The sequence below is a fragment of the Colius striatus genome, chromosome 3, assembly GCF_028858725.1.
Source record: "Colius striatus isolate bColStr4 chromosome 3, bColStr4.1.hap1, whole genome shotgun sequence".
Classification (NCBI taxonomy): Eukaryota; Metazoa; Chordata; class Aves; order Coliiformes; family Coliidae; genus Colius; species Colius striatus.
The window spans coordinates 25479264-25503321 of record NC_084761.1 but is presented as its reverse complement, the minus strand read 5'-3'; the positions used below and the strand labels follow the sequence as shown (position 1 = coordinate 25503321).

General features: G+C 36.0%; 1 protein-coding gene across 11 annotated transcripts in view; it reads right to left on the bottom strand.

Annotated features, from left to right (window-relative positions):
* Nucleotides 1–24058, bottom strand: part of BLTP1 (bridge-like lipid transfer protein family member 1) — a 117771-nt gene that overhangs the window by 24301 nt on the left and 69412 nt on the right. For 6 of the 11 annotated variants that reach the window (XM_061994110.1, XM_061994111.1, XM_061994117.1 and 3 more), the window contains 20 exons: nt 23632–23807; nt 22926–23101; nt 21601–22307; nt 20233–20472; nt 19729–19822; nt 18325–18375; nt 14482–14712; nt 14095–14333; nt 13271–13515; nt 11776–11881; nt 10594–10691; nt 10119–10304; nt 8957–9125; nt 8222–8433; nt 6859–7057; nt 6213–6272; nt 4961–5187; nt 3918–4048; nt 2261–2384; nt 1144–1253 (listed from right to left, as the gene is read on the bottom strand). In XM_061994110.1, coding sequence (XP_061850094.1) covers nt 1144–1253; nt 2261–2384; nt 3918–4048; nt 4961–5187; nt 6213–6272; nt 6859–7057; nt 8222–8433; nt 8957–9125; nt 10119–10304; nt 10594–10691; nt 11776–11881; nt 13271–13515; nt 14095–14333; nt 14482–14712; nt 18325–18375; nt 19729–19822; nt 20233–20472; nt 21601–22307; nt 22926–23101; nt 23632–23807 — 3781 coding nt within the window. Of the gene's footprint in view, nt 1–1143; nt 1254–2260; nt 2385–3917; nt 4049–4248; nt 4450–4960; nt 5188–6212; nt 6273–6858; nt 7058–8221; nt 8434–8956; nt 9126–10118; nt 10305–10593; nt 10692–11775; nt 11882–13270; nt 13516–14094; nt 14334–14481; nt 14713–18324; nt 18376–19728; nt 19823–20232; nt 20473–21600; nt 22308–22925; nt 23102–23631; nt 23808–24058 lie in introns of all 11 variants that reach the window. The other 5 variants (XM_061994112.1, XM_061994116.1, XM_061994120.1 and 2 more) reach the window with 4 other exon arrangements.

The window sequence follows — 24058 nt, the reverse complement described above, 5'->3', positions numbered from 1 at the left end:
TTACAATCCTGAGCCAACATGCAGAAATTACAGATAAGGTATTTGTTGTCTATGACATGGGACAAAGTAAGTTGGCTGATTATGTATTCTCTGATGCAACTTTAATGAATTATTTGGCTTTACAGTACATGCATGCTATTTTTCATTCACTTCCAAAGTACTCAATTTTTTCACTGTTTCCTATGAAGCAACAGAAAATCCCCATTATCTTTTCTACACAATTTCTGGTTCTCTTGTGAAAAGGTAAAAAGAAAGTGGTTTTCATCTGACAGATTTTGAACTAGAACCTTCAGTGCTTCAATCTAGAATCTCAACACTTGGTCTGCTTTAATTATCAAGAACTCTAATGACTTCAGAAGAAAGATTTCTTTTCAAGGGCACTTTGAACAATTCATTTTAGAGCACTTATAAAGCTGATTTTATGCTAGAAGTGAACAGAAATTTGTATTAAGAATGTCCACTGTTATAGAAAGAAGTCTAAAGGATTGTAACATTCCTCTCTACCTTTTTAATTTTCAAAACTTCTATTATTTAATGTATAGTCATGCAGCACTTTTTTTATTCCAAATTTCAAATGCTTCAGCTTGATCTACAGGAGCAATAGACTCAAACACAGGTTTTCTAAAACCAAAGCAAATTTTACTAGGAGGCATAACTATACAGCAACAGTTTGCTTGGCAGTCATTCAACCAGTACTCTTTATACATGTGAAGAGATTCAACAATAACATAATAATTCATACACATAAAAAATAACCTCCCTTTCTTCTTATTGCAACAGCACTTTAAGGCAGATGATTGCAAATCAAGTGTAGAAATCAAAATGATTACACAATGCCATTTTTCCTTATATGTGTTTCTTCAGTATATCTTGAAAACAGCACTCTGTAGAAAACCCTAAGTTTTTCTGGAAGTTCAAACTTCTCATTTGACATGCTAATAAGTTTCTCAAAAAGGTTTCAAAAAAAAGATTAAAAATTGCTTTTTAGATCATGCTTATCTTACAAAATGAACTCCTCCTACCCAGTTCCAACGCATACACTTGCTGCCTGTAGTAAAAGGACTCTTAGGGCCCAAGTCCAATGTTTTCTCTGTTACATGCACTGTGGTTGATACCATAGATCTCAAATTCCCAGAAGCTTACCTTGCTCTGTCCATTCTCTTCAGGGGTGGTCTTCCTGATGCTGAAATACTCTTAGATCTGCTATAGCTGGGTTTGTAGCTGAGACCCCATTTGTCTTTCAAGGAAGCAGCCTAAAACAAAAATAATATTTAAATGTAGTAACTGAAAATATGGAGAAAAACTCTGGCAAGCTAAAACACTATTTTGCACAGGTGTGCCAATAAAGAAAGATTTTTTTGTTGGTTTTGCTCCATAATAGCTAAAATGCATCTTATCATTATTAACCAACATCTTCATCTTGACTCTGGATACACGTTCACTTTTCACACTTGCCGGAACTGGTAATATCCTGTTGTGATGAGAAAAGTATATCCAAAGCTAATCAACTGACCACTTCAACAGATATCCTTCCCAGCTACCACTAAAGTAACAGAAGAACATGAACTAAAAAGACAGCACCTGATAAAGACTATTATTTGAAAGGTCTTTTAATATTGATCACAGAATCACGTTTGAAGCAAATGCAGTAGGACACACTGAAAATCATGTCTTGCCAGGTTTGTTATCAGGGTCTGAGACAACAGCCACACATTTGTGGACTATGAGCAACACTGCTTGGTTTCTGTCCTTTTTTTTAGTATCTATGTTCACTAATTTGGGTTTTATTTTTACATCACTTCAGTTTGCAAACACAGAGCTTATTTATATACAGAACACACTTACAGAAAGCACCCATGCCAACTGAAATACCATAAGTATCTATCATTTGCCCAGGCAGTTAATACACTTGCCTCTGCATCTGCATTCATCAGTCTAATCAGCAATCATTTTAATATCTGCTAAGGGGAGGAGTAAATTTTATCTTCAAGCACATATTTTCTGAAAATTTCCTGGGAGTGTGCAAATAAACCTATTTACATTTTAGCACTTGTGAAATTTCAGTTTTCCCATTGCCATTATTACAAGGGAGAAAGACCTTTCCCCACCCTCTCTGAAAGGCAAAGAGGTTGCTGAATTATTTGACTTTTTTAACCTTCCTTTTCCATTACAAACATTTTATTTGCTTTACTAAACATGCAGAAATGAAATATTCAACACAAGTGATACCACATTTTTGAAGTAACTTAATACTGCTCACCCTCATACTGGATCTACGGAGCTTTTTCCGGACATCTCGGCGGATATCATTCACAGCCACCGACTCCAGTTGCTGGTAGCGCTGAATTTCTTGATTTATAGTCCCTTCACTTGCACCTAATTTTCTGGGGATAAATCATACTTGAGTTATTTTATGAACAGGTGGCATTAATTGCATCATTTCAAAAATCTGTATTGCAATAATGTGTTGCTTTCCCTGAGAATTATCCCATTTTCTCCATAGTTAATTATGACCAGGGACAGACACAGCTGCATAATATTTATTCTTGTTTCATGATACAACTGTCTTGTTTCAAAAAGTCCTAGTTGTAACAACTAGATCAAGGATTTCCTATATACTTTCAAATCCCATGACAGTTGTTTAATTAAAAACAAACAGAATGAGTAAACCTAAGAATCCCCATCAAGATGAAGAAAAATCCTCTTGCTGTACCAGTCCAAAGCCAATCACACCAATGACAGCCATCTGTAGCAGATTACCTCTGCAGAAAATACACCATTAAATCATTTTTAAAACTTTGTGAAGCAACTGCTATTTTCAAAAAATCACAGTTCACCAAATGATTCATAAATTGATAAAAGGCAGGCACAAAACATAATTTTGATTCTTGAGCTTGTATTAGAAGAAAGATTAAACCTAAAATCCAAGTTCATTGCCCTATGAATGGTGACAGCAATTTTAATCCAAGTACAAGCAGTAAAACGTGTCTCCTCACGTGATTGCCAAGCTCTCTATTCTCAGCCCAGACAGATCCATTTAAAGTAAGTATATCTTAGGCAAGGGGAAAAAGAAAAACAAACAAGCTCAATAAACCATGACTGAAAAAAAATATTAATAAAATTCACAGGAGTTCAGATGAAAGTTATGACATTGGAAATTATTCTTTCTTTAGGGTTTTCTCAAATCCAGTGTATGAAATATAATTTCAAAGTATCACCTACAAGATGGAAAAATTGACAATTTAAATATTTTTCTTCTTATTCCAGTGAACAAGACCAAGTTTATTACAGTTACAAAGTAATATACTTTGTAAACACTATGATAGTAAATCAAGATGCAACTATGATTTTGAATCAGTAGGAAATTAATTACATTCAGCCATTGTAATGCAAGCAACAAACACATTTGTCTTGACAAATTTGAGGAAGTACTAGCATATACAGTATTTTCTTACAGGATTTTCAGGAGGTTGGGACATCCCTCTTTTCTATAGTAGCTAGTAACAGGACAAGGGGTAATGGGATGAAGCTGGAACACAAAAAGTTCCACTTAAACATAAGAAAAAACTATTTCACTGTTCAGGTGAGGGATATCTGGCACAGGCTGCCCAGAGGGGTTGTGGAGTCTCCTCCCTTGGAGGTCTTCAAGACCCGCCTGGATATGTTCCTATGTGACTTGATCTAGGTGCACCTACTTCTGCAGGGGGGTTGGACTACATGATCTCTAAAGGTCCCTTCCAACCCCTACCATTCTATGATTCTAATGGAATCCAAAACAACACTTTTTAAATAAAGATAACCATTTCCTTTTGATCATTACGATGCTTCAAGATACATGATTAGAACTGAGAAGAAAGAAGTCAGCTGCAGTTTGTTATTACCAAACTTTGGGCATGTTAAAGCAAAACTCAACTTACTTTAAGTCATCAATAACTTTAGCTTGCTCATTGAGTTCTCTAATATCAACCAAACGTTTCACAAATTTTCTTCCTCGTTGTTCTCCAGTTTGGATACTAGAAGCTCCCTGTCGTCGGTGATCGACAATCTCCTGTTTAAAATAAACAATTAGTGTCCTCATCAAAAATGGACATTAGTGCGATTTAACAGTAGGCAAAATTAATTTCACACCTAAAAATTTGGACTACTGCATGCAAAAGAATCAGTTTCATCTGAAAAGGCAGCTGATTGGATGTTTTCCAATGATCCAAACCCCATCATTCAGTTAGACACACTGTAACTACTACATACATGTCCCCATGAGCAGGATCTGCCTGCTTTCATATGTGATCTGCTAGACTGAAGAGAATCACACTTCGCTGACCCCAATAGATATTCTACAGGAACAGAGTGTCGATGGTTTGGGGGGCTCAAACCCAGCAGGTGATTTACAATCCGCTGCCCAAATGTTAGCTTGCGTGCATCTCCACATAATGAACCTCCACCTGATTTCTAAACAACAAACAGGACATTAGTGTTCTGGGATAACTTTTCTACTGTTGGCAGGCAAGAGACAAATTTAAGATAGCAGCGACTAAAGAACATATCTGAAAATGTTTTTATGTGAAAACAATAAGAAAGGTTAGCAGCACATTAAGTAAAAGTACTGAAAAACATTTTTTTCTAATTTGCTTATGTTAATAATTTAATCTTCTGTTAAGAAAACCACATCTACCGCCACAGCTTTTCCAATTCAGGTACCTGAAGTTAGGTATCGTGTCTCCATATTTTCAGATCCAGATCAATGTTTCCACATAACACCAGTAGAAATATGATCTGTGGTTACTTGCCTTTGAAATACGGTGTTAGAAGACACACAAACTTTTTTTTATTTGCAACACTCTATACAAGCTACACGGAGTAACAAGCTGGACTCAACTCAAAACTAAGATCTTTCCATTTGAGTGAAGGCTTTGTCACAACTTTTCCAATTAGTAGCACTTGTTTTGGTTGATTCACTTACTGCATGTATCGTGGGAGACATAGTGTCAACTTCATCCTCATCTGAAAGGTCAGCTATGTTTACAGAGTTGAGGTCAGCAATATCATCAATATCTTCCTCTCCTGTCAATGTTGTGAGGGTGTTGCCTAAAGCATTCAGTCTTTTCCCAATGTTTGGATCCATGTGGACATCTATCCCACACATCTTCCATAACACATTCAGGGTCCACGTTCCAGCACTACTACTTTCTGTATACAAAAAAGAGCTTAACCAGTTTTTTGTCTTTTTTAAAAATTCCCCATACTGAGTTAAGCATTAATTATCCAAGACTGTTTATCAGTCACAAACTGTCTTTTCTGCCCACGCTGAGTAAAACATATTCCACAATCAAAATGCCTGCTGAAAGTACTTCACAGCTACAAAGTTAGTATTTCTTTAACCAATGATATACATACACAGACAAACGTAACAAAAATACATTCCCTTCAGTCAAGTTGATGACCAGGAGAAAGCATCTCAAACTTCAGCTCTTATAGTAGCAGTTAAGCATACTATTCCAGAATAGGACTTCTAACAGCAAGAAACCTAAACGATGTCTATCTGCATGTAAAAATGTTGACCTATCTACAGTTTTAAGTCTCAGTCATTATGCTTGAAGATGTTTTATGTGTAACGTGCCTGCTGAGTACCCTTGTCTTCCTGGGATTTTTCTAATGAGTGCCACCTTTCAGCATCAAAATGCAGGACTTGTTTTAAACAGAACTACCCAAGATACTGTTTTTCCTTCTAAATGGATTAATCCTGCTTTCTGACTTCCACAATCCCACGTGAGGTAAATTTTTAATAGTTACAGCACATGTTTCCTTTTATGTCTCCTTAGCACATAAAAAAGCAAGCAGGGGACAATGAGCACAGCTGTAGAGACAGGAAACATTGTAGACGAAATGTTTGGGATAATAGATGAGAAGAAGCAAGCAGCAGGTATGATGACCAAGAAGGAGATTGCCAGGTATTTTCAGGGCCTCTGGAGAATGCCTGAACAACTCAGTAAGACAGACTGGAAAAACAGGGAGTTTGGGAAGACAAGAAGCTGTCTTTATAAGAGATGCTCAGGATGGGAGCTCAGGATGCAAAGTCTCATCATTAGAAGGACTGAACATAACAGAAAATAAACCACCAAATAAGTTACAACACATTTAAAGGATTAAAATTTCATACTTTATGGATACTTCATCTATCTAGGACTTGATTTATTTTTCAAAGAATGTATTACCTGCAGCAGCTTGTCCAGTTGTCCTAGAACATACTTCATACGTACCGTCTGGCACAACACCTGTATGAAGCACATACACCAATTAGCAGACAGTCAAAATTGCTTTACAGATTTCAGATTCCTTCCAGATTCCACCATGGTCTTTTGCCCTCCATATTTAAAGGGTGAATGGTGCTGGACAGGAGGTTTAATTTTATTTCCCAATGAATAACTTTTCTTATTTAGTAAAGTGAATCTACTTGGCAACATCCAAGTTTATATCAACTTCAAATTCCATATAAACTCTAGAATCTTCACCGTAATGAAAGATACATATACATGAATGAAAATCATCTATATTCAACCACTAAAAAAAATTACTTGGATCTCATAAATAACTATATAAAAGCAATGCATCCAGCCCTTTCAGCACCTCTCAGACTGAACTTAAATGTTTACAATGAGATGTATAGCAACAAAGTTATTAATAAGGAAAAGAACAAAGGAATACAAACTTGTAGATCTCTAGTATTTTGAGTTCAGAAGGCCAAAGTATTTTCTTTATCTTTTTCAGGAAAGTTCAGCAGTTTTAAAAGTCATGGAGAAAAGGTAAAAGTGGATTTACATCTGAAATACTATTGTCCAATATGAAATTACACCCACTTACATGCGTTCATGACTAGATCTCCTCTTATTTCTGGTTTCCAGTCATCCCAACTTGTCTCAAAGCCATCAGCAAAGCGGATGCAGAAGTTCTTAAAATGGCCTTTGCTAACTAAAGACTCTGAAGAGCAGGCAGTGATTAACGTACTTTCAATAGTAAGGACTAAAGCAGAGCCAGTGTCAAGATCTGCAGTGTGGTTAGACTGGAAAATAAAATCACAGAGAGAATTTACCAATCATTGCAATGTCAAAGCGATATTATACCTGCATTAAACACTGTTTTCTTTCCCTATTAGAAAACCAATCCCCTTCTTGTATGACCTATTTTTCCTTGCCACAGAACATTTCAATAGCATAACATCTGTCTGCACAATGTCTTGCAGTGTTTTTTTTCTAAATGTAACACCTACATTGTAAATAGATTAGGGTACCAGGAGTCAAGCTTATCTGGAAAAGGAAAGAAAATCCATATTTCATCAAGGACTAGACAGCCAAGGGCTATGAACCAAATGGTACCATGATCATGGAACACAAGCCCAGAGTTGATTCATTTTGCCAAAACGGGCTGCATATGAGTTGGTTGAATAATGATGAAAAGTATCTTTAATTTCTATGTGACTTTTTTGTGCTACTTCGATACCTCCAATTATGCAGAGTCTTAAATGAAAATATTGGCTGATTGTTTTACAGCCCTTTGTATGTGAAGGTCTATAATTCTGTTCACCTGCAAAAGAGCCCACATATTCTCTTTTATAAAGCTAGACTTCTTTTGATCTAGCCTAAGTATTACAATGTATTGTACTCCAATGATAGACTTTGTCAATGACTACATTTTACATATCTTTTTTTAACTCAGTCTGAGTTGCTAAATAAAAAAAACTGTTTGAAAAAAACATACATCTATATCTCAAATGGTTATTCATACTCTCATTCCTTGTTTTAACTAAATAAAGAAGTCAGAACATCAGGTTAAAGCCAACAGTTTTCAGAGTTTTTCTATCTATAATTTTATGAAAAATAAAGAATTTTTTGTGAATTTGTGCTGGAAATTTTCAAGAAGCTATATTTCATCTAAAACATTTCCAAGGACTTTTCAAAGTGCTGAGCTGATACGGTTGTGTAAACAAGAATCCATTAAGTTTCCCCAAAACATGCACACCAATTGAAACATGCTTGGCCTAGTTGTTTTATAATTGGAAACACCATTTCTATTACAAGCACTGTCACTGTGCAATTATCAGCATCCTATAACTTTTGTGTTGATGTGATGAAAAATTACATTTATGGCCGTAAAAGCCATGTACTGCATACAAATGGATATTTCAACAGACTACCAATAGTCATGTCACTTCAGATATTTTTACTACCTGAGGGGTGTTTGTGATGGGCAGGCAAATTCCTAAGTCATTGACAGTCAGCTGAAGAAAGAGGGTCCCAAAAGCCTGTGCAGAGGTTTGTTGGATTCCAGGCAGCATATCTACTACTTCTTTTGTGGCCATATGAATATCTTTATGTAAAGCCATTCTTTGTTCATTCCAGTTGTCATACGCAGCCTTGTAGTTCAGCCAAAATAGAACAGCTTTATGAAGAAACCAGAAATGCTTAGTTGAAATCAGCATGTAAAAAAAAAAAACACCAAATCCACGTTCACTAACTAAAGTTGGGGTTTGGTTTTTCTTCATTTTTATGGTTTTTCCATTACTTTAAGACGATGGATGTACAACAATAGACACATACATATTCGGGATGTAGTGAAGAGGCTCATGCTGCAAAGGACTAGATGGACAAAGTCAATCATTTAGCATTGAAGTCAACACATCAAATGCAGAAAAAGCAATACTGTTCTCAGCATTAATTTGTGAAAGCTTACAAAAGGAACGTTCTCCAAACCATATGAAAACTAATCCCTTCAGCAAATGGAATTTTTGACATTAGAAATTATTAATCTTTTGGCATGCAATAGATCCCCTAAATTTCTCAGCTACCTAAAATTTTGATTTAACATGAAATACAATAAATCTTGAATAATCAAGCCTCTTTGATAAAGAAAATATAGTTTCCTTAGTATGAAGACAAATTTGTAGCAACTGTTTCTACAGTACCTCTATCAAAGGCCACAGGCTGAGCAAAAACAATTGGCCTGTTCAGAGTAATGAGCACAGCTTCTCTATCTGACGAGCCACTGATTTCTTCTCGGAGAGCATTTCTTAACCCAATTCTTGTCTTGAAATAGGCAACTTGATGAAAGTCAGAGCCAGCTTCTTCATAAACCTTGATATGTTCAAATAACAGGAAGAGAGGGAGGTTTGTAGCAGGAAAGAGTTCAGGGACAAGTAATTAAATTACTGTTTTTGACAAAATGCAAAATTGCAACTAGTAAAGACATCTCCTTTTCCCTTTTCTAGACAATTTTTCTTACATTAATTTCTGATTGCAATGTTATTTTCCTTATTTATCATAAAAGATTAGCTAAAATAACTGTTATATGTATCCAGATCCTCTATTGTGATGGTGCATTTATATGTTCTAAGACTTGTACTTATTTCTAGGCATCACAAAATATTTTCATATCATAGAATTAGTGGTTCCAGCTAACAGTGGGTTTAAGAACCCAAGAGATACAACTGTCAAACCAATACAGACACATCAGGAGAAAATGTAGGTCTAGTCAAGTATGGATCTTGTCTGATCTTGTTATTTTATTCAGGTAATCTAAAAATAATGGCAACATCAATGAAAATCTCAAATTTGACTCAGCAGCAACATTATTGTTGCAAAGGGCTAGTAAGTTCCAAGATATTAATAGCATGCAAAAGAAAAGAGCCCATACTTGACTTCTTCCATCTTTTATGCATGTACACTAGCCTTCATAATGAAGACTTGTCAAATCTTCTGAGAAGTCATCTTCAGCCCCTTCGTGACTCATGTAAGAAATTTTATTTTGACTCACTATCTAACAAAATCCAAAAGCATATTCAGGAAGTATACTTCCACAACTGTGTGCTGCAGAGTGCTTAAATTATTATTAAACAATGAAAACAAGCTGGAAAAAACAAATTGCAACCAAAAAAACAAACAAGAAACCAATCAAACAAAAATCTACACTTTTTGCAGCCTTCCGACACTTCACAGTCACTCTAAAGCCAGATCAGTGGAAAAAAAATCCAAAAAATAAACCAATGAAAGACAACGTTTTGGCTTGGTTATGTATTTTTTAACCACACACTGTTAAGAGCACCCCATACAAAGATGTTGAGCACTAACCTGATGTTTAACAATCTGTCCTAGAGCCAGATTTAAATCCACCTGACATTTTCCAAACAGTTTGAGGTAGCTGCTACTTCCAGGCATTGCTTTGGTTTGCAGTCTGTTTGAGAGTTCAAGTTCTATCAATCCAGTTTCAAATCTTACAGCTCGCATTGAGGGAGTTGTAGCTGTCACTTGAATTCCCTAATAAGTAAGAAAGGTACAGTTATTAGCGTCTGGTTCAGAGACATAAAGAGAAAGGGTGGAGCAGTAGGGACAAGACACAAACCAAAAAACCCTTTTCACTGTGCAGAAAAGAAAGAGAGCTTTACTGTTTTCCACAATACACTGCCATTCAGCTATTTTAAAAGAATAGCAGGAATTAAACAGTCTTTTTCTTCATGTAGAGTATTCCTGATTCAGTAAGCTTTGAGAAAAAAAACAAAAGCCATTAATAGCATCTAGGACCACTGTTTTGTCATCACAGGATTACCTTGAACTGTAGGCTCAATGAGTAAAGAAGAATTTTTGGTTTTTCTCCATCAGTTGTGCCATCATGTTCATTCCAAAGAGGTATTGGCTGCTCTCCTCCTGTACAAATTAAATATACACAGTTTTAACTAAGAAAATATTCTAAACCGAATAGATACTAAAAAGAGACAGTGAATTAAGCCTCATTTTAAACAGTGACCAGTTACAGATGTCTAAAAACAAATACAGGTTGAAGATGGAAAACATAGTGCAGATTCAGCTTGTTACATATAGTTAATAGATCTCTACTAAGAATCTAGGCAGAGATTCATGTTCCTCTCTCCTGGGAAATTTTTCACAGAAAGTCTCAAAGCCTGTAAGGAGTATTGCCTAGTTTTCAAACCAAGTCTCTAACAGTAAGAACTAGAAAGCAAGCAGATCTATTTTTAAATGCCATGCAAACTGTGATCTTGCCAAATAGACAGAATTTTTTATATAAGCAAATAAATGTTTTGTAACTTTGGCTGTTTACTCAAATGCACAGTTCAGTATGCAATTTCCATTACATATGACAAAAGAAACAGCACTGAGTAATTTTGAAACTGTTCTCTAATTGGGTTTTTAATGACAACACTATTTTTTCTTCTGAAAATCTTTTGAGAACAGAAGCCAGCCTAAGTGACAGAAATAAAACAGTCATTTCTACATGACACACAAAACAACCAAATGAATAGCTATATGCCTTTTCATGCAGTTCTGAAACACATTATCTGCAAAGAATCAAAGAACTGGGTATCAGAAGACAGTAAGTAATACCCATATTGACACTATTTTCCCTGGACACAGCCGTTTTACTTTAAAACAAGATTTGAAGTTATATTACAAAATGCATATCATAATCTGCATTTAGAGGTGAACAAAGTGAATGCAGAAAGTAACCCAGTCAGAGTCACATCATACACAGGCACAGAGCCTAGTGTCCATAATGACAAACTACCCAGCTTCCCAATAAAACATATAATTTTCAATAGAGCTTAACAATTTCCAGAGCTTCTGCTATTATTTCCAGTTCCATTTCTGCTGCTTGCTTCTCGCTGCTGTTTGGATTGCCAGATGTGAGATGATGGTGTATATGCAATAAACAGCTAATCCTGAAAACTATATAATGTTGCCTTCAATCAAGGTTTAAGGATCTTTTGCTTACCTGAAACCTTCTGTATGACTTCATTTACTTCCTTCATGAACACTTTTTGTACAAATACTAAATGATTTAAAAGATCAGTTGTGAGATTATGTTCAAAGGAACCAACCTGCAGAAATACAAAATGTTAGAACAGAACTTTAAAACAGTTACCACACCTACTTTTAAAAAAAACAAAAACATTTTTAGTTTTCAGGCATATTTTCAAGTCCAATTACATTGTTACTGGCATAAAAAGAACATTAATTTGCTTTGTCTTGCATTTTTTCTGCCATGACTGTCTATCAGAGAACTGAAGGACATACACTACCATACCAAAAAGTTTACTGTCCTGCTTAAGTCCAGATTAGACAATAAAGTGCAGGACTTGATTAAGATTCACGGAAGTATGCAAAAGCTACTTAATTGCAGATAGTAAATCATAATCAGAACACAAAATAAAATGAGTTGTCCACCTCTAAAAGTGTATTATTCTAGTTATTCTAGGTGAACAAATTGACAGATATCTTCAATGGTAAATTTGTTACATGTACAATCTAATCTTACTGAATATTCCTGAAGTCCTGGAGCCTGCCCAGGATTGTTTCAATTCGCCATTACAATTTTTAAAATAAAATACAGATATTTTCTAAAACTACTTGGACTTGGTTTTTGCCTTTACTAAGCAGCCTTTGTCTTTTGTTTTACATGCTGACCAAATTGAAAGACCTCAAGATCCTTATTCAGCCAGGAAAGAACTCAAATGTGTTCAACAAAGAGCAGCACCTATTCAAACTTCTCCCTCCCATAAAGTCACAAACATCAAAAGTCTCAATCATAAATACGCTATTCTGTTTTTCTGATGAAAGAAATATAGTCAATAGAAAAATCTCGCTTTTCCTCACCAGATAGAGATTTTTTAAGCAGTACCAGTTGTCTATCTGTGAAAAGTAACTGTAGGAATTGGTACACAAACAGAACTCATGAGTACAATGCTCCATGTCAAAGAAAAAAATGTATATGATTTACTAAGGTTATATATAGGTTCTCTACCTATGGAACTGTCTAGGTATGAAAAAATAAAAGTTATAAACCAATAAAATTGTTTGAAATTTTTACAGTATTTCTTTTTGCAATATACACAACATTATCTGATGTGTTAGCATAAGCTCTCCTTTTAAAATGACACTGTTTGAATGATCAGCATAATATACTTTTGTCCACTTCACTGTTGAGAAAGATTGTTGTTTCAAAACATATTTATTTGCACAAAACATATTCAAAATCTTCTGGCAGAGTAGTCTTGACTGCTTAATGTGTTGGCTGTTCATCAAACTAAGGACTGAGAAAGTTCTATTTCAGTGTCTCACAATTACAAGTTCTATATTTTTATCAACCTGTAAAATTGAGAGTTCTGCAATAAGCAGACTATTAAAATAATTCTGAAGATGCACATATAGAGATGTGACAGAACCAAAATAATAAGTTATCAAAGATGACTGCTGTCTTCAACACCTACTTCAGCCACGCAACGTAAGTAGTTCCCTTGCAGATAATAGCCTTGCTTTGCAGGTAGTTCATCTATGCTCCAGATTTGGTCGGAGTAAGTATCATGTTCTTCCATGATATATTTGCCTGACATGGTGACAGGAGGAAGATTAAGACTTGCTGAAGGAGGAATGGTTGACATATCAGTGGCAGAGACTTTTGAAGTGAAGCGCAATCTGTGACTTGGAAGCTCAAAATTAAATCTTGTTTGGGCACCTGTAAAAGCAAGATGAGGAAAGAAAAGGTATGAATTGGCAAAACAATCTTATTTGTCCTTAAATTTAAGAACACTTTTGGAATTTTAAAAAAAGTTTTAAAATGTTATTGAAGTGCAGAAAACTCTCGACCTATAAATATCCACATACATGAATCTGGGTTTTCTTACTTTTTAAAGACAATGACAACTTCACTGTAATTAGGTGGAGAAAAGACAAACCACCTCATCTGTACTTAAGTCGTGTAAAAATACTTTCAAGTAGCCTTACGAACCAGAATGTTATTAATCAAGGATCACAGCAGTCAGAGGAACTGTGTGTGTATATATATATATATATATATAAAAAAACTGTACACGTCTTAATTTACTCTCCTATTCTGCCTCTGGAAATTGTGTATAACAATACTGTAAATTCTCTACATGGCCCCACCTGGTTCAGTTCCACATTCAAAAAACAAGCCAAGAGCAAGAGAGTCAACGCTCTAGCTATAATTCAAGAGAAATACAGAGTCCTCTGATGCTTTTAGCAAGGCCAAACTAGAAGTCATTATCTTTTTAAAAGTTTAGAGAACTGTTACCTGTCATGCCATGACTCCTCATTCTTCCCATCTTATATTCTGCCTTTAGAGAGGGCAAGAGCGCTGCTCCAATTGCTATACCATCTATCATGGCACTGAATTTAAGAACTATGGGCTTCTTTTCTAAGCCTTCTGGCAACTGTGGAAATTCATTTGTTTCAACAGGTGTTTGATTAATACTTGTTGGAGTCTTTTCTGAGGGCAAAGGAGTGGCGACATCTTCTTTGGTAGGCTGGGGCCTGTTTACCAAGACAAAGATCAGAAAATACTTTTTGTTATTCTCTCATATATGACTAGACTGACTCTCCCACAGACATTCCAAATAGCACAAGCCTATAATTGGATGGCAATCACGGGCATTCAGAAGTGCCTCGCAGCAGCACTTACGCAGTTGACGGTTGCCTGATGAGGTCTGAAATCTGCTTGGAGAGCTGGTGAGAACTGCGCACCATCATGCTGTGCAGCGTGGCAGGGTGCTGAGGAATGTTGATGCTGATGGCTCCAACTTTGACCACAGCAGCATTGTTTGTTTTCAGCCCTCGCTGGGCACTATACAGGGCCTGAGATTTGGCAATACTGCATTTCACGACAGTTCTAACAGAAAAGGAAAAAAGATTTCTTTGCATGTCTTTCAAAAGAGTTGCACTTTTATGTTAAAATTGGCTTTTAAGCGTTAGCTGAATTTTAAATTATTCATACAAGTGATTTTGTTTATAAACTACATAGACATTCCTTTTTCTTTCACTTTACAAACACAGATGCACTACATGCGACAAACAACTACATTACATTTCAGAGAAGTACAAGTCATGCATGGCAAAAATACCTGCTAAACCAGGTATCAGTACGATCAGTTGAGTTTATATATGTAAGACCAGTTCGTTTTATACACACTAGGCTGCACATACACAGACAAATTTTCACAGACAGAAACAAATAAGAACCTTCCATTTCAAATCGTTTTCAGGAATAATCCTAAATCATCCTTTTCATAAGAAGACTTAGTAAAATCTGATTTTAGCATCTGAAAGGGCCAATGAAGGAAATACTTAGCAATAAATACATAGCAAGTGATAAATGGCTCTGTTAATTAATACTGATATTGAATTAATAAATACTGTTCCAAAATATGAAGTCTAAACTTCAATTTTAAAATTAAGGAGGATATGGTTCACAATGGTTACCCAAGATAAAATAAAAATGCACAAAGTTGACAGGTTTTGATGTCAAAATGAAATTTTGGTCTATCAGAATTCACTAAGCTCCTATTAAAAAAGATAAGATGGGGTAACACATCACTGTTTCTCATGTAAGGTCAATTACTGGAGGGTTACCCAATGGAAGTATGTTATGTAGCCAGCATAGAATACTACAGCCTCAAAAAGAAAGACATACAGTTGTGAAGATGCAGTACATTAGCTAAAATGTCTGAAAAATAAACTATAAAATTCCAACATTCAATGCCAGTTTCTGAAATACTAAATTAAAGAGCATGTATCATGATTTCAGTTGTTCTACTGAGAGTTTGGTTTCATGACAAAAGCTAGTGTTCTATGAATTCTACCCACTAAGAAATATTTCTTCTGTGAAGCCTTAACAGACGACTCCTTATTCTGATATTAAAATACCAGCTAGACCGAAGCACCCCAGATGTGGAAATAAAAAGAAGACATCATCCTTCTGCTTCTAATGAAGAAATACACAGCACTGTAGTGCAACCACAGGCCTACCAACAGCAGAACAATTTACAGAAGCTCTAGAAACAGTTACAGATTTTCACAGCTACGCAAGAGCTACAAGTAACCCAAATCCAAAGTGGTTATGGATTCATATTTCAGGGTTGACTGTCAAGTAGAAATGATTTTTAAATATTTGAGGAATTTACACAACTATGAAGGAGGAAACAATTCACAAGTATTTTTGGAAAAACATTATACAAATAAATATTATTTAAGAAAAAGGCACTTATTTTAATTCACCTCTCAAATAAAAAAAATCCCATGATTACTTCTCTGTTGATGTTTGCATATTTCTTGTTCTCTTCCTGCTACCATTCTGGTTGAAGTATTGTGAAGCCAATCAAGAATACCTCCCCTCACTGCATCAATTACACAAAATACTACTATAGTAGTTATTGTAGTATCAGGAGAAGAACTTTCAACTTAAGGGAAGTTGCAAGATCTCTTCCTGCCCTGTACCAGACAGACAATCTGGTCTTAACCTGTCTTTGTGTAGAAGTTAAATCATAGAATCTTAAGGGTTGGAAGGGACCTCAAAAGACTATCTACTCCAATCCCCTGCCAGAGCAGGGCCACCTAGAGTAGGTCACACAGGAATTCATCCAGGTGGGTTTTGAATATCTCCAGAGAAGGAAACTCCACAATCTATCTGGGCAGCCCATTCCAGTACTCCCTCATTCTCACAGCAGTTGAAGTCTGTACTGACATTACAAGCCATTCCAAACGTGGGATATCATACCATTTTAAGCATTTCCTTAAGTTAAAAAAAAAAAAAAAAGACACCAATACACCAATATAGTTGTGTCATCAGAAACATATTTCACAAAAATTAACTGTGTTTCTCTGCTAAGATATTTCCATATTTCATCCGATTAATTCATTTCATTGTCACTTGTCTGGTCCACAAAAAGTCTATTTCCACGACAGAATGAAATGCGGAACAACTAGTTGTCTGGCTATACTTTTATTTGGAATGAGCACTGTACATCATATATCTGCAGTTTCCTCACCTATGGTCTATAGCAGATCTGGTCGAATACTATTAAAATCATTAATCGATACTTAAATTATATACCAGTAACACATCCAGATGTAATTCTATTGCTTTCTTGTATTAATTCATAAATCACCACTCTCCAGACAAAGCTGCTAAAAAGGCCTTTGTCCTACTACAGAACTGGCTACAAGGGCACCACTCACATAATGGGAAAAGTTAGAGAAAGGGTGGAAAATACATCTACAAGAGTCCCCTAACACACCCAGGAACTATCACAATGAGCCAGATGAAAATTCAGGCAGTAACAGATACTTTCGGCAAAAATAAAGTTATTCTTCCTTAATTTCAGACATCAGGGGTTTACTTTTAAGACAGAGGCTGTATTGTGTTCATGACTCATCACCAGACCTATCCCATATGGATTTGTCCTTTCTTTTTAATTATATATATTTTTGTTGACCACATAACATGGCCATGAATTCAACTGTTCACTGATGCACTATGCAAAAAAGTACTCTCTTTTTGCTGGTTTAATGCCACTACAAGAAAAAAAAGGAAGAAAAACCTGAATATTTTCTTTGTGTCACTTGCATTTTTACAGTCCATCACCTCTCCTTCCAGAGCTACCATCTGTAAGGACGTTTTAAAGTTACTCCTGTATTATCCCAACACTGAATCTACACAAATGTTGTAACAAACAGCAGTTGCACTAAGTTCTTCTCAAAGATATGAACTGGTAGTCTAAAGCAGGGGGAAAAAAAAAAAAACACAAAAAAAAGAGCCTCACAATTTTTGGCTACATAACTTTTCTATTCAGAGTACTGTTGGGTCATTTGATGACAATGATAGTGTGCCATTTCCCACCTTTGCCACTACTACAGTGCGATTGTGGACTTTAGCACCAGGAAGTAAGAAAGCAAGTAAAAAGAAAACATTGCACCTTCGCGAGAGGAAGACCTACATTTAAACATACGGATCAGGGGGATATGAAGGGAGTTATCTTCATCGGCATACTTCTAAGGTAAAGATTTTGTGTGAGTACAGCATGCCAAGTAATGAAATCCGGCACAAAGGTAAAGAAAGACAAAAGGAATGGTCCTACTCATGCTGAAGTCAAAACAGTCACTATCAACAGCAGTTTCTTACAAAGTTCAAAGCAAATCTGGCTTGTCTATTCCTTTACAGTTATCAGCATTACTTCATCTCATTAAAGCAAGCATAGAAGCAGATCTAAAGAACTTAACAGCTAGTGAAACCATTCTAGCAGTAGTGTAATATCTGCCCCTAAAGCTAGATTGATTACATTTCAAATGTGTTTTTTTTAACAGACATTTAGCAGACTACAATAAAAGCTTGTCTAGGTAATATCTGATGTTAAACTAAAACGTATTCACACAACATCTACCTACACAATCACACACAGTAGGAATGCAGCCATTACCTACACAACACAGAGTTAATTGCAAGACTATTAAACATAATAATATGACATACAGAAACTCTTGTTTGGCTGTGCTTGTAGGAGATGTAGGAAAATCCTCCAGTCTACAGATGAAGATTGAAGAGAAAGCAAGAAAAACAAAAACAAAGCAAATAAAGAATAAACATTCATGCAAAATTAGTCGATTGTAACCCACAATATGACACTTACTTTCATATTTAATGAGTTGAAGGTTTTGGTTTTGTTAGGTCTGTTGTTTGCCGCTGCTGTTAAAGACTTATCATTATTTCCCCCCCTTTCCTTTTGTACCCTCCCTATATGGAAGCTCAGTAAGGTTATGATGTAGATCAAACATGAGGAGCCTCAGTTGCCTTCAGAAACCCTACATGGCTGTCAGATTGGAACTCTCATTTAACTATGAAATGAGCTTGTTGGAAGCAATTTAGCTGGGGATGTTAATAAAATCCTTCCATACAACATTAGTATTCTAAAACCAGATCACATACTGAGGGTTACCCAGCTAACACTCAAACTGCATGAGGGTGATCTATGTTTAAGAGTTGTAGTTCAATTTGTATTTTGCAACTCAAATAGAAAGAAATTCAGCTAGAAAAACAAAAACAATGTATGGCCTTGTTCAGTTTGTGAACCTGGCAAAAAAAACCCCAGCCATGTGGATGCTGAGCAAATCATCCCAGATGTTCACGTGCAAAAAGCAACTGGCCTGTCCGCCTGCCCTGGCAAGTTGTGCCAATGATATAAAGAGTGAAGGATGGATATTAGAACTGTAAAAATAACACAAAGAACCATGCATCATGGGAGATTTATTTAAGAAACAATATAGGTCTTAAATTGAAATAATCAGTATCAATAGGTTAAATAATCCCTAAAAACTATGTCCGGTTAGAAGCATAAGAGAAAGAACGCACACCATGTGATAAAGTTTCTACGTGCACATCACATGGAACAAAATGAGTGCAGAAAGCTCCAATTCACAACATTTAATTTCTTTCTTTTTACAATTGGACCTGTCATCTAAAATTTTTCAGTTAGGTCACTTATAAATACTGTGATCCTACAGTCAGTTCTGACCTTTCTAATATCTTTTACTAGAAACGGAAAGGAACAGGAGCATTCATATTCATGTATCTATGTCTAAGACTTGTGAAATTAGGTGCCCTAGACTGAACACTACTAGTACTTTCACCATATTCCTACTCAGACACACCTTTCATAGAAAAGCCTCCTGGCAACAAGCACATTCAGTTAGCTTTACAAATTACGCTCAAATCTGCAACAGCTGCATGGTTGCCAGCAAATGCTAAGACTTCATGGATTCTACCTAAAGACATTTCATCAATGCTTTCTCCATATTAAGCTACATACATTTACTGTCACACACCTGATACCACCTCTGTGCACTTGAACGATTTTTAATTGTCAGGCTTCATACTTACTGGATATTTGGGGTAATTCCCTCCAGCAGGACAATATTGACACCTCCTATGTGAGCAGTGGCACATGTCTCAGTCATCTTTTGATGTAGCACATCTTTAAGAAAAAAGATATTTAACAGTATTTTTTATTCAGTAAAGTACTTCCAGGTATGCCTACTACCTTCAAAAATAAAGACATTTAGTAGTCGCATTAAGTAATATTGCAATTTTAAATTGTGGGAAGAAGAAAGCTTTTGTAAATGAAAGGAGTGACCATCTTCCTCCGTGGCATTTTCTAAAAATCTTGTTTTCTTTTAAAATCTTTCAGGACCCAAGTAACAGTTTTGAAAAGAACTTGTTGAATGTTATTATACTATCCACACACAGATATAATGCATATCTCTTGACAAACCACACATACTACACAAGCACATACATACACATTGGTATAGATATACTCACACACACAAACAAGTAAAGCTGCCATGGAATTTTAATTACAGAGTATCTTATAGCTTATGTCACCTTTCATTTTTTCTTTCAGGGTGAAACTGCCATGGATTCTCTTCAGTTCAGATTCCATTGTTAGCCCTCCAATGTCTGCCTCTAGGTGGGTTCGGTTCACCATGCCTATCCCAAAGACTATGAGAGTGACATGCTGTGGCTCTGAAGTCACCAGGCTGCGCTTCCTCTGTGTGTCTCTGCCATTGTCCTGCTCGTTCTCAAACACCACTCTACAAGCAGGTTCAGTTGGGCTTCGAACACCTATAAAAATACAGAGGAGTTATTTAAGGATAATTTACATGAAACCCTTGGTATGTCTCATTTATATTCATATTTGGAACCAAGGATCATGAATCTTGCATATCAAGCAAACTTGGGCAAATGATCTGTGCCTTGCTTAATCCACTCTAATAACATTGCAACTGAACCAAATCCAAGAAACAATGGGGACAATAACAAGAGATGCAATTTCAATATTATTCATAGGTATGTTCCTATGTACAGTATACAAATATAATATCTGTGTGATTTTAGTATTGCACAATAAAAATGCTCTGACAGTTTCCAATTTTCCTGTTTCTTTTTCAATCATTTTGCAGGCAAAGGTTCTTCTAACTTAGTTTTGGGTGAGCAAGTTTTCCTTTTCAACACTCAGAGCATAAAAACAACATAAGAAAACTTACATTTTATGCAGATATCATAGCTGTAGATATGCATATTCTGTGCACGGAAGATACTGCCCTCTGTTTAACAGAAACTCTCATTTGACACTCAGATTTTCATTCTTTAGTTAAAAGAAGTGCAAAGAAAGTATGCCTAACTAGTAACAGTACAGTCCCTTGCAACCTAAGTTGGCTAACATAAAGAATGATGCCAGGTCAGCTCTCCAATTTCGGCTGTGCTGAAATACATTGGAAATAGAGACTAATGACCACTCCAGAAATTATGGCCCAAACTCCCGTAGTCTTTGCTGGACTTGACCAAAATCAGTATTTTGTCTTTTCTCCTCTCAAAGCTAGGTTCACAATTTTTTTTTTTCTCAGTCATTCACAGGGCAGAAATTATCTTCCTCAGAATCACATATGTACACGCTCACATTTTCACAGAATGATAACGTGCAGCATTTCCTTTAACAACTTCAAAACAAAATAATACCTAGGGAGGAACAAACTCAACCCATTCTGCACGTGATTAGTCAGAAAAGTTAACCATTTAACACAGTCACAGCCAGTGCAAATCCAGATCAGAGCTGCACAAAAATATCAAGGGATGAATTAAAACCCAATCTGTTAACACACATCTGATGATCCGTGGGACCAAAAGAATTAAAGTATACTACAAAGCCAGGAAACTGTTTTTTCTATTATCTGGATTCATCAAGTAGTTTACCTGTTGGTCCGAAAGTTTCAGAAGACTTTTCTAAAATCCCGGTTGGATCAGAAATCAGGGAATAGAAGTTCAATAGTTTATACATATTTTGCCAGCACTCAGCAGAAGGTTCACTCTGTTCTGACACGGTAATAGAGTCAGAGTCATCCATATGAATAGTCATGTGGTCAACTACATCTTTTGAACCTTTCCTGGACACTTTAGAAGTTCTTCTTTCTGACCTCCCCAAGGAATTCTTGTTTCGAGACTCTTTTTTGTTGTTCTCGTTATTTGTTCGTTTGTTCTTGGTGTTGTTTACTCTGTTACCTCCATTAAGACTTCCTCGAGAGCTTCGGCTGAAATCAGAAGATCGGAAGTCTCTATGTTTGCGGGTTTTAAAAGTAGGTGTCGGAGAGGCTGATCCAGCTGTGTACCTGCTAAGTTTGATGTCTGTCTGTGTGGCTTTGATATCATCAATCATTGTACTGAACTGATGAATGAGACGAACCAGTGCCATATCTACGTGCTGGCTTATGGACTGGCAAGAAATCGTAAAATTGCAGTGAAAAGTGTTATAATAGCGCTTATTCAAATCATGAAAAGAAAGGGCATTGGTGGAGTTATGAGGAGTGCACATGGATTTCTCCATCACATCAGCACTAATACTGAATGTTTCTAACATCAAAGCTGGTTTGAATTCAAGTGGAGGAAGATTGACAGCTCCTTGCCTAAGGAAAGAAAAGGTACAAGTTATTAATTTGTTTCTTCTTCCAGGAGTCAAACACTTTTTTACGCAAGGGCATATCTAATTTACCAAATCCAATCTTTTCTTTTCCATAGGATATCACTTTCTTAACATAATTCTAAATATGAAAAAAATAGCTTATGCTTTCATACTGTGTGCTAACACCACCATAACCATTCTGTTCTATTTCAACTTAGTTTGGCATGCAATGTTTCCATCACTTAAAGCTTTGCCCAATATTAGCAGTGGAGCAGGAGGGGGTGGAGATTCAGCATTTGCACTAAAAGTAGCAAAAAGATTTACAGAATTAATTACAAAACAGCTTTTAAAAGCCTCTCAAGTTTTCCCCACTATTATTCTCACCCCCTCTCTCTTCCCTGACGTCCAATTTTAAAAAGTAGTCAAGATTCAAATATGTAAAATTTCCAAATCATACCATAAGAAGTTAAAAAAAAATATTCTAAATAGACATATAAAATAGGTAAGATTCAAAGAATAAAGGATTGTTCCCTATCCTATTGAAGTGCTTTGAATTCTATGTCTCCACATAAAATAAAATTCTTTAACCAATATGCGTATTTTTAAACATCTCATAAAATACCTTCGAGCTCGCTTGCTTTTTCTTTCCTTTGCTGTATCTGAATCAACAATATCTGCTCTTAGGCAGTCCAAAGTTCCTGAGAATGAAAGGTACTCTCCAAAGTACATTCTGTAGCAGAGTGGCATTGCATCCTGAGACTGAATTCCCGTGTAACTTAGAAGAGGTTTGAAAACAACCTACAAAACAAAACCCACTGCTTTACTTCTTGTTTTCTAGGTTATTCCTATATTCTTGCTCCATCATCTGTTATCTACAATTTAGAATGTCAGCTACAGAATATAGAACATTTTTAGGTTTTACTAACTATGCTGTAAAACAGAAAAAAAGGGGACAAAAGGCTGAAGCTTTGTGGACTTTTTGAGGAACAAGATTGTCTACACAGTAAGCTAGCATTGAATGTTTATCTATGGGAGTGAGGTTTCTGCATGTTCCCCTCAGTAAAATATAGTCTGGAGAACTAGGTTCATCTCATAAGTACTCCAAGGTGTTCCTTGAAGTTGTAAAACAATGGTCTATTAATCACCCTTCATAAAGTTTGTTATGGGACACCTCAGAGGTTTCTTGTGCCTTTCATCTTTGCACAGGAACACACAGGAAACTGGTATAAAAACAGAATAACATTTTCATCATTGTAATTTTATTTTTTTTAAGTAATAACTGTTTTTTCCCAATAGAACTCCAAAATACATCAGGAAACTACACCTACCTGTGCATCTGCCAGCTGGACAGCAGGAAACCCCTGGTTACCCTCTTCTACACCTGCAATGTCATCCTGACTGGTGCTGTGCTGTGAGTGTGTACCATCCAGGGTGTTCTGGTCACTAGACAAAACAGTGTTGAAGTCTGAAGCAGAGGGTATAGTAGGAAGATTGGGTGCCACACCTGAAAAATAAATACCCATGGAACACTAACACCACAGCAAATTTTAACACCACAAACTCTATTAACTCATCAAGATTATGTAGAAACAGATGCCACACACACAAGAAAGTCCAAGCCCTAGTCAGGTCTATAAGCTCACAGAAGTGGCATTCAGGATAAAGAAACTGTCTGATATTGCTGAAAGATGTAATAGAGACAGTTCAACTCAAAGCACAAAAAGATTTCCTTCATTTTGCCCTGCTTTCCAAGGC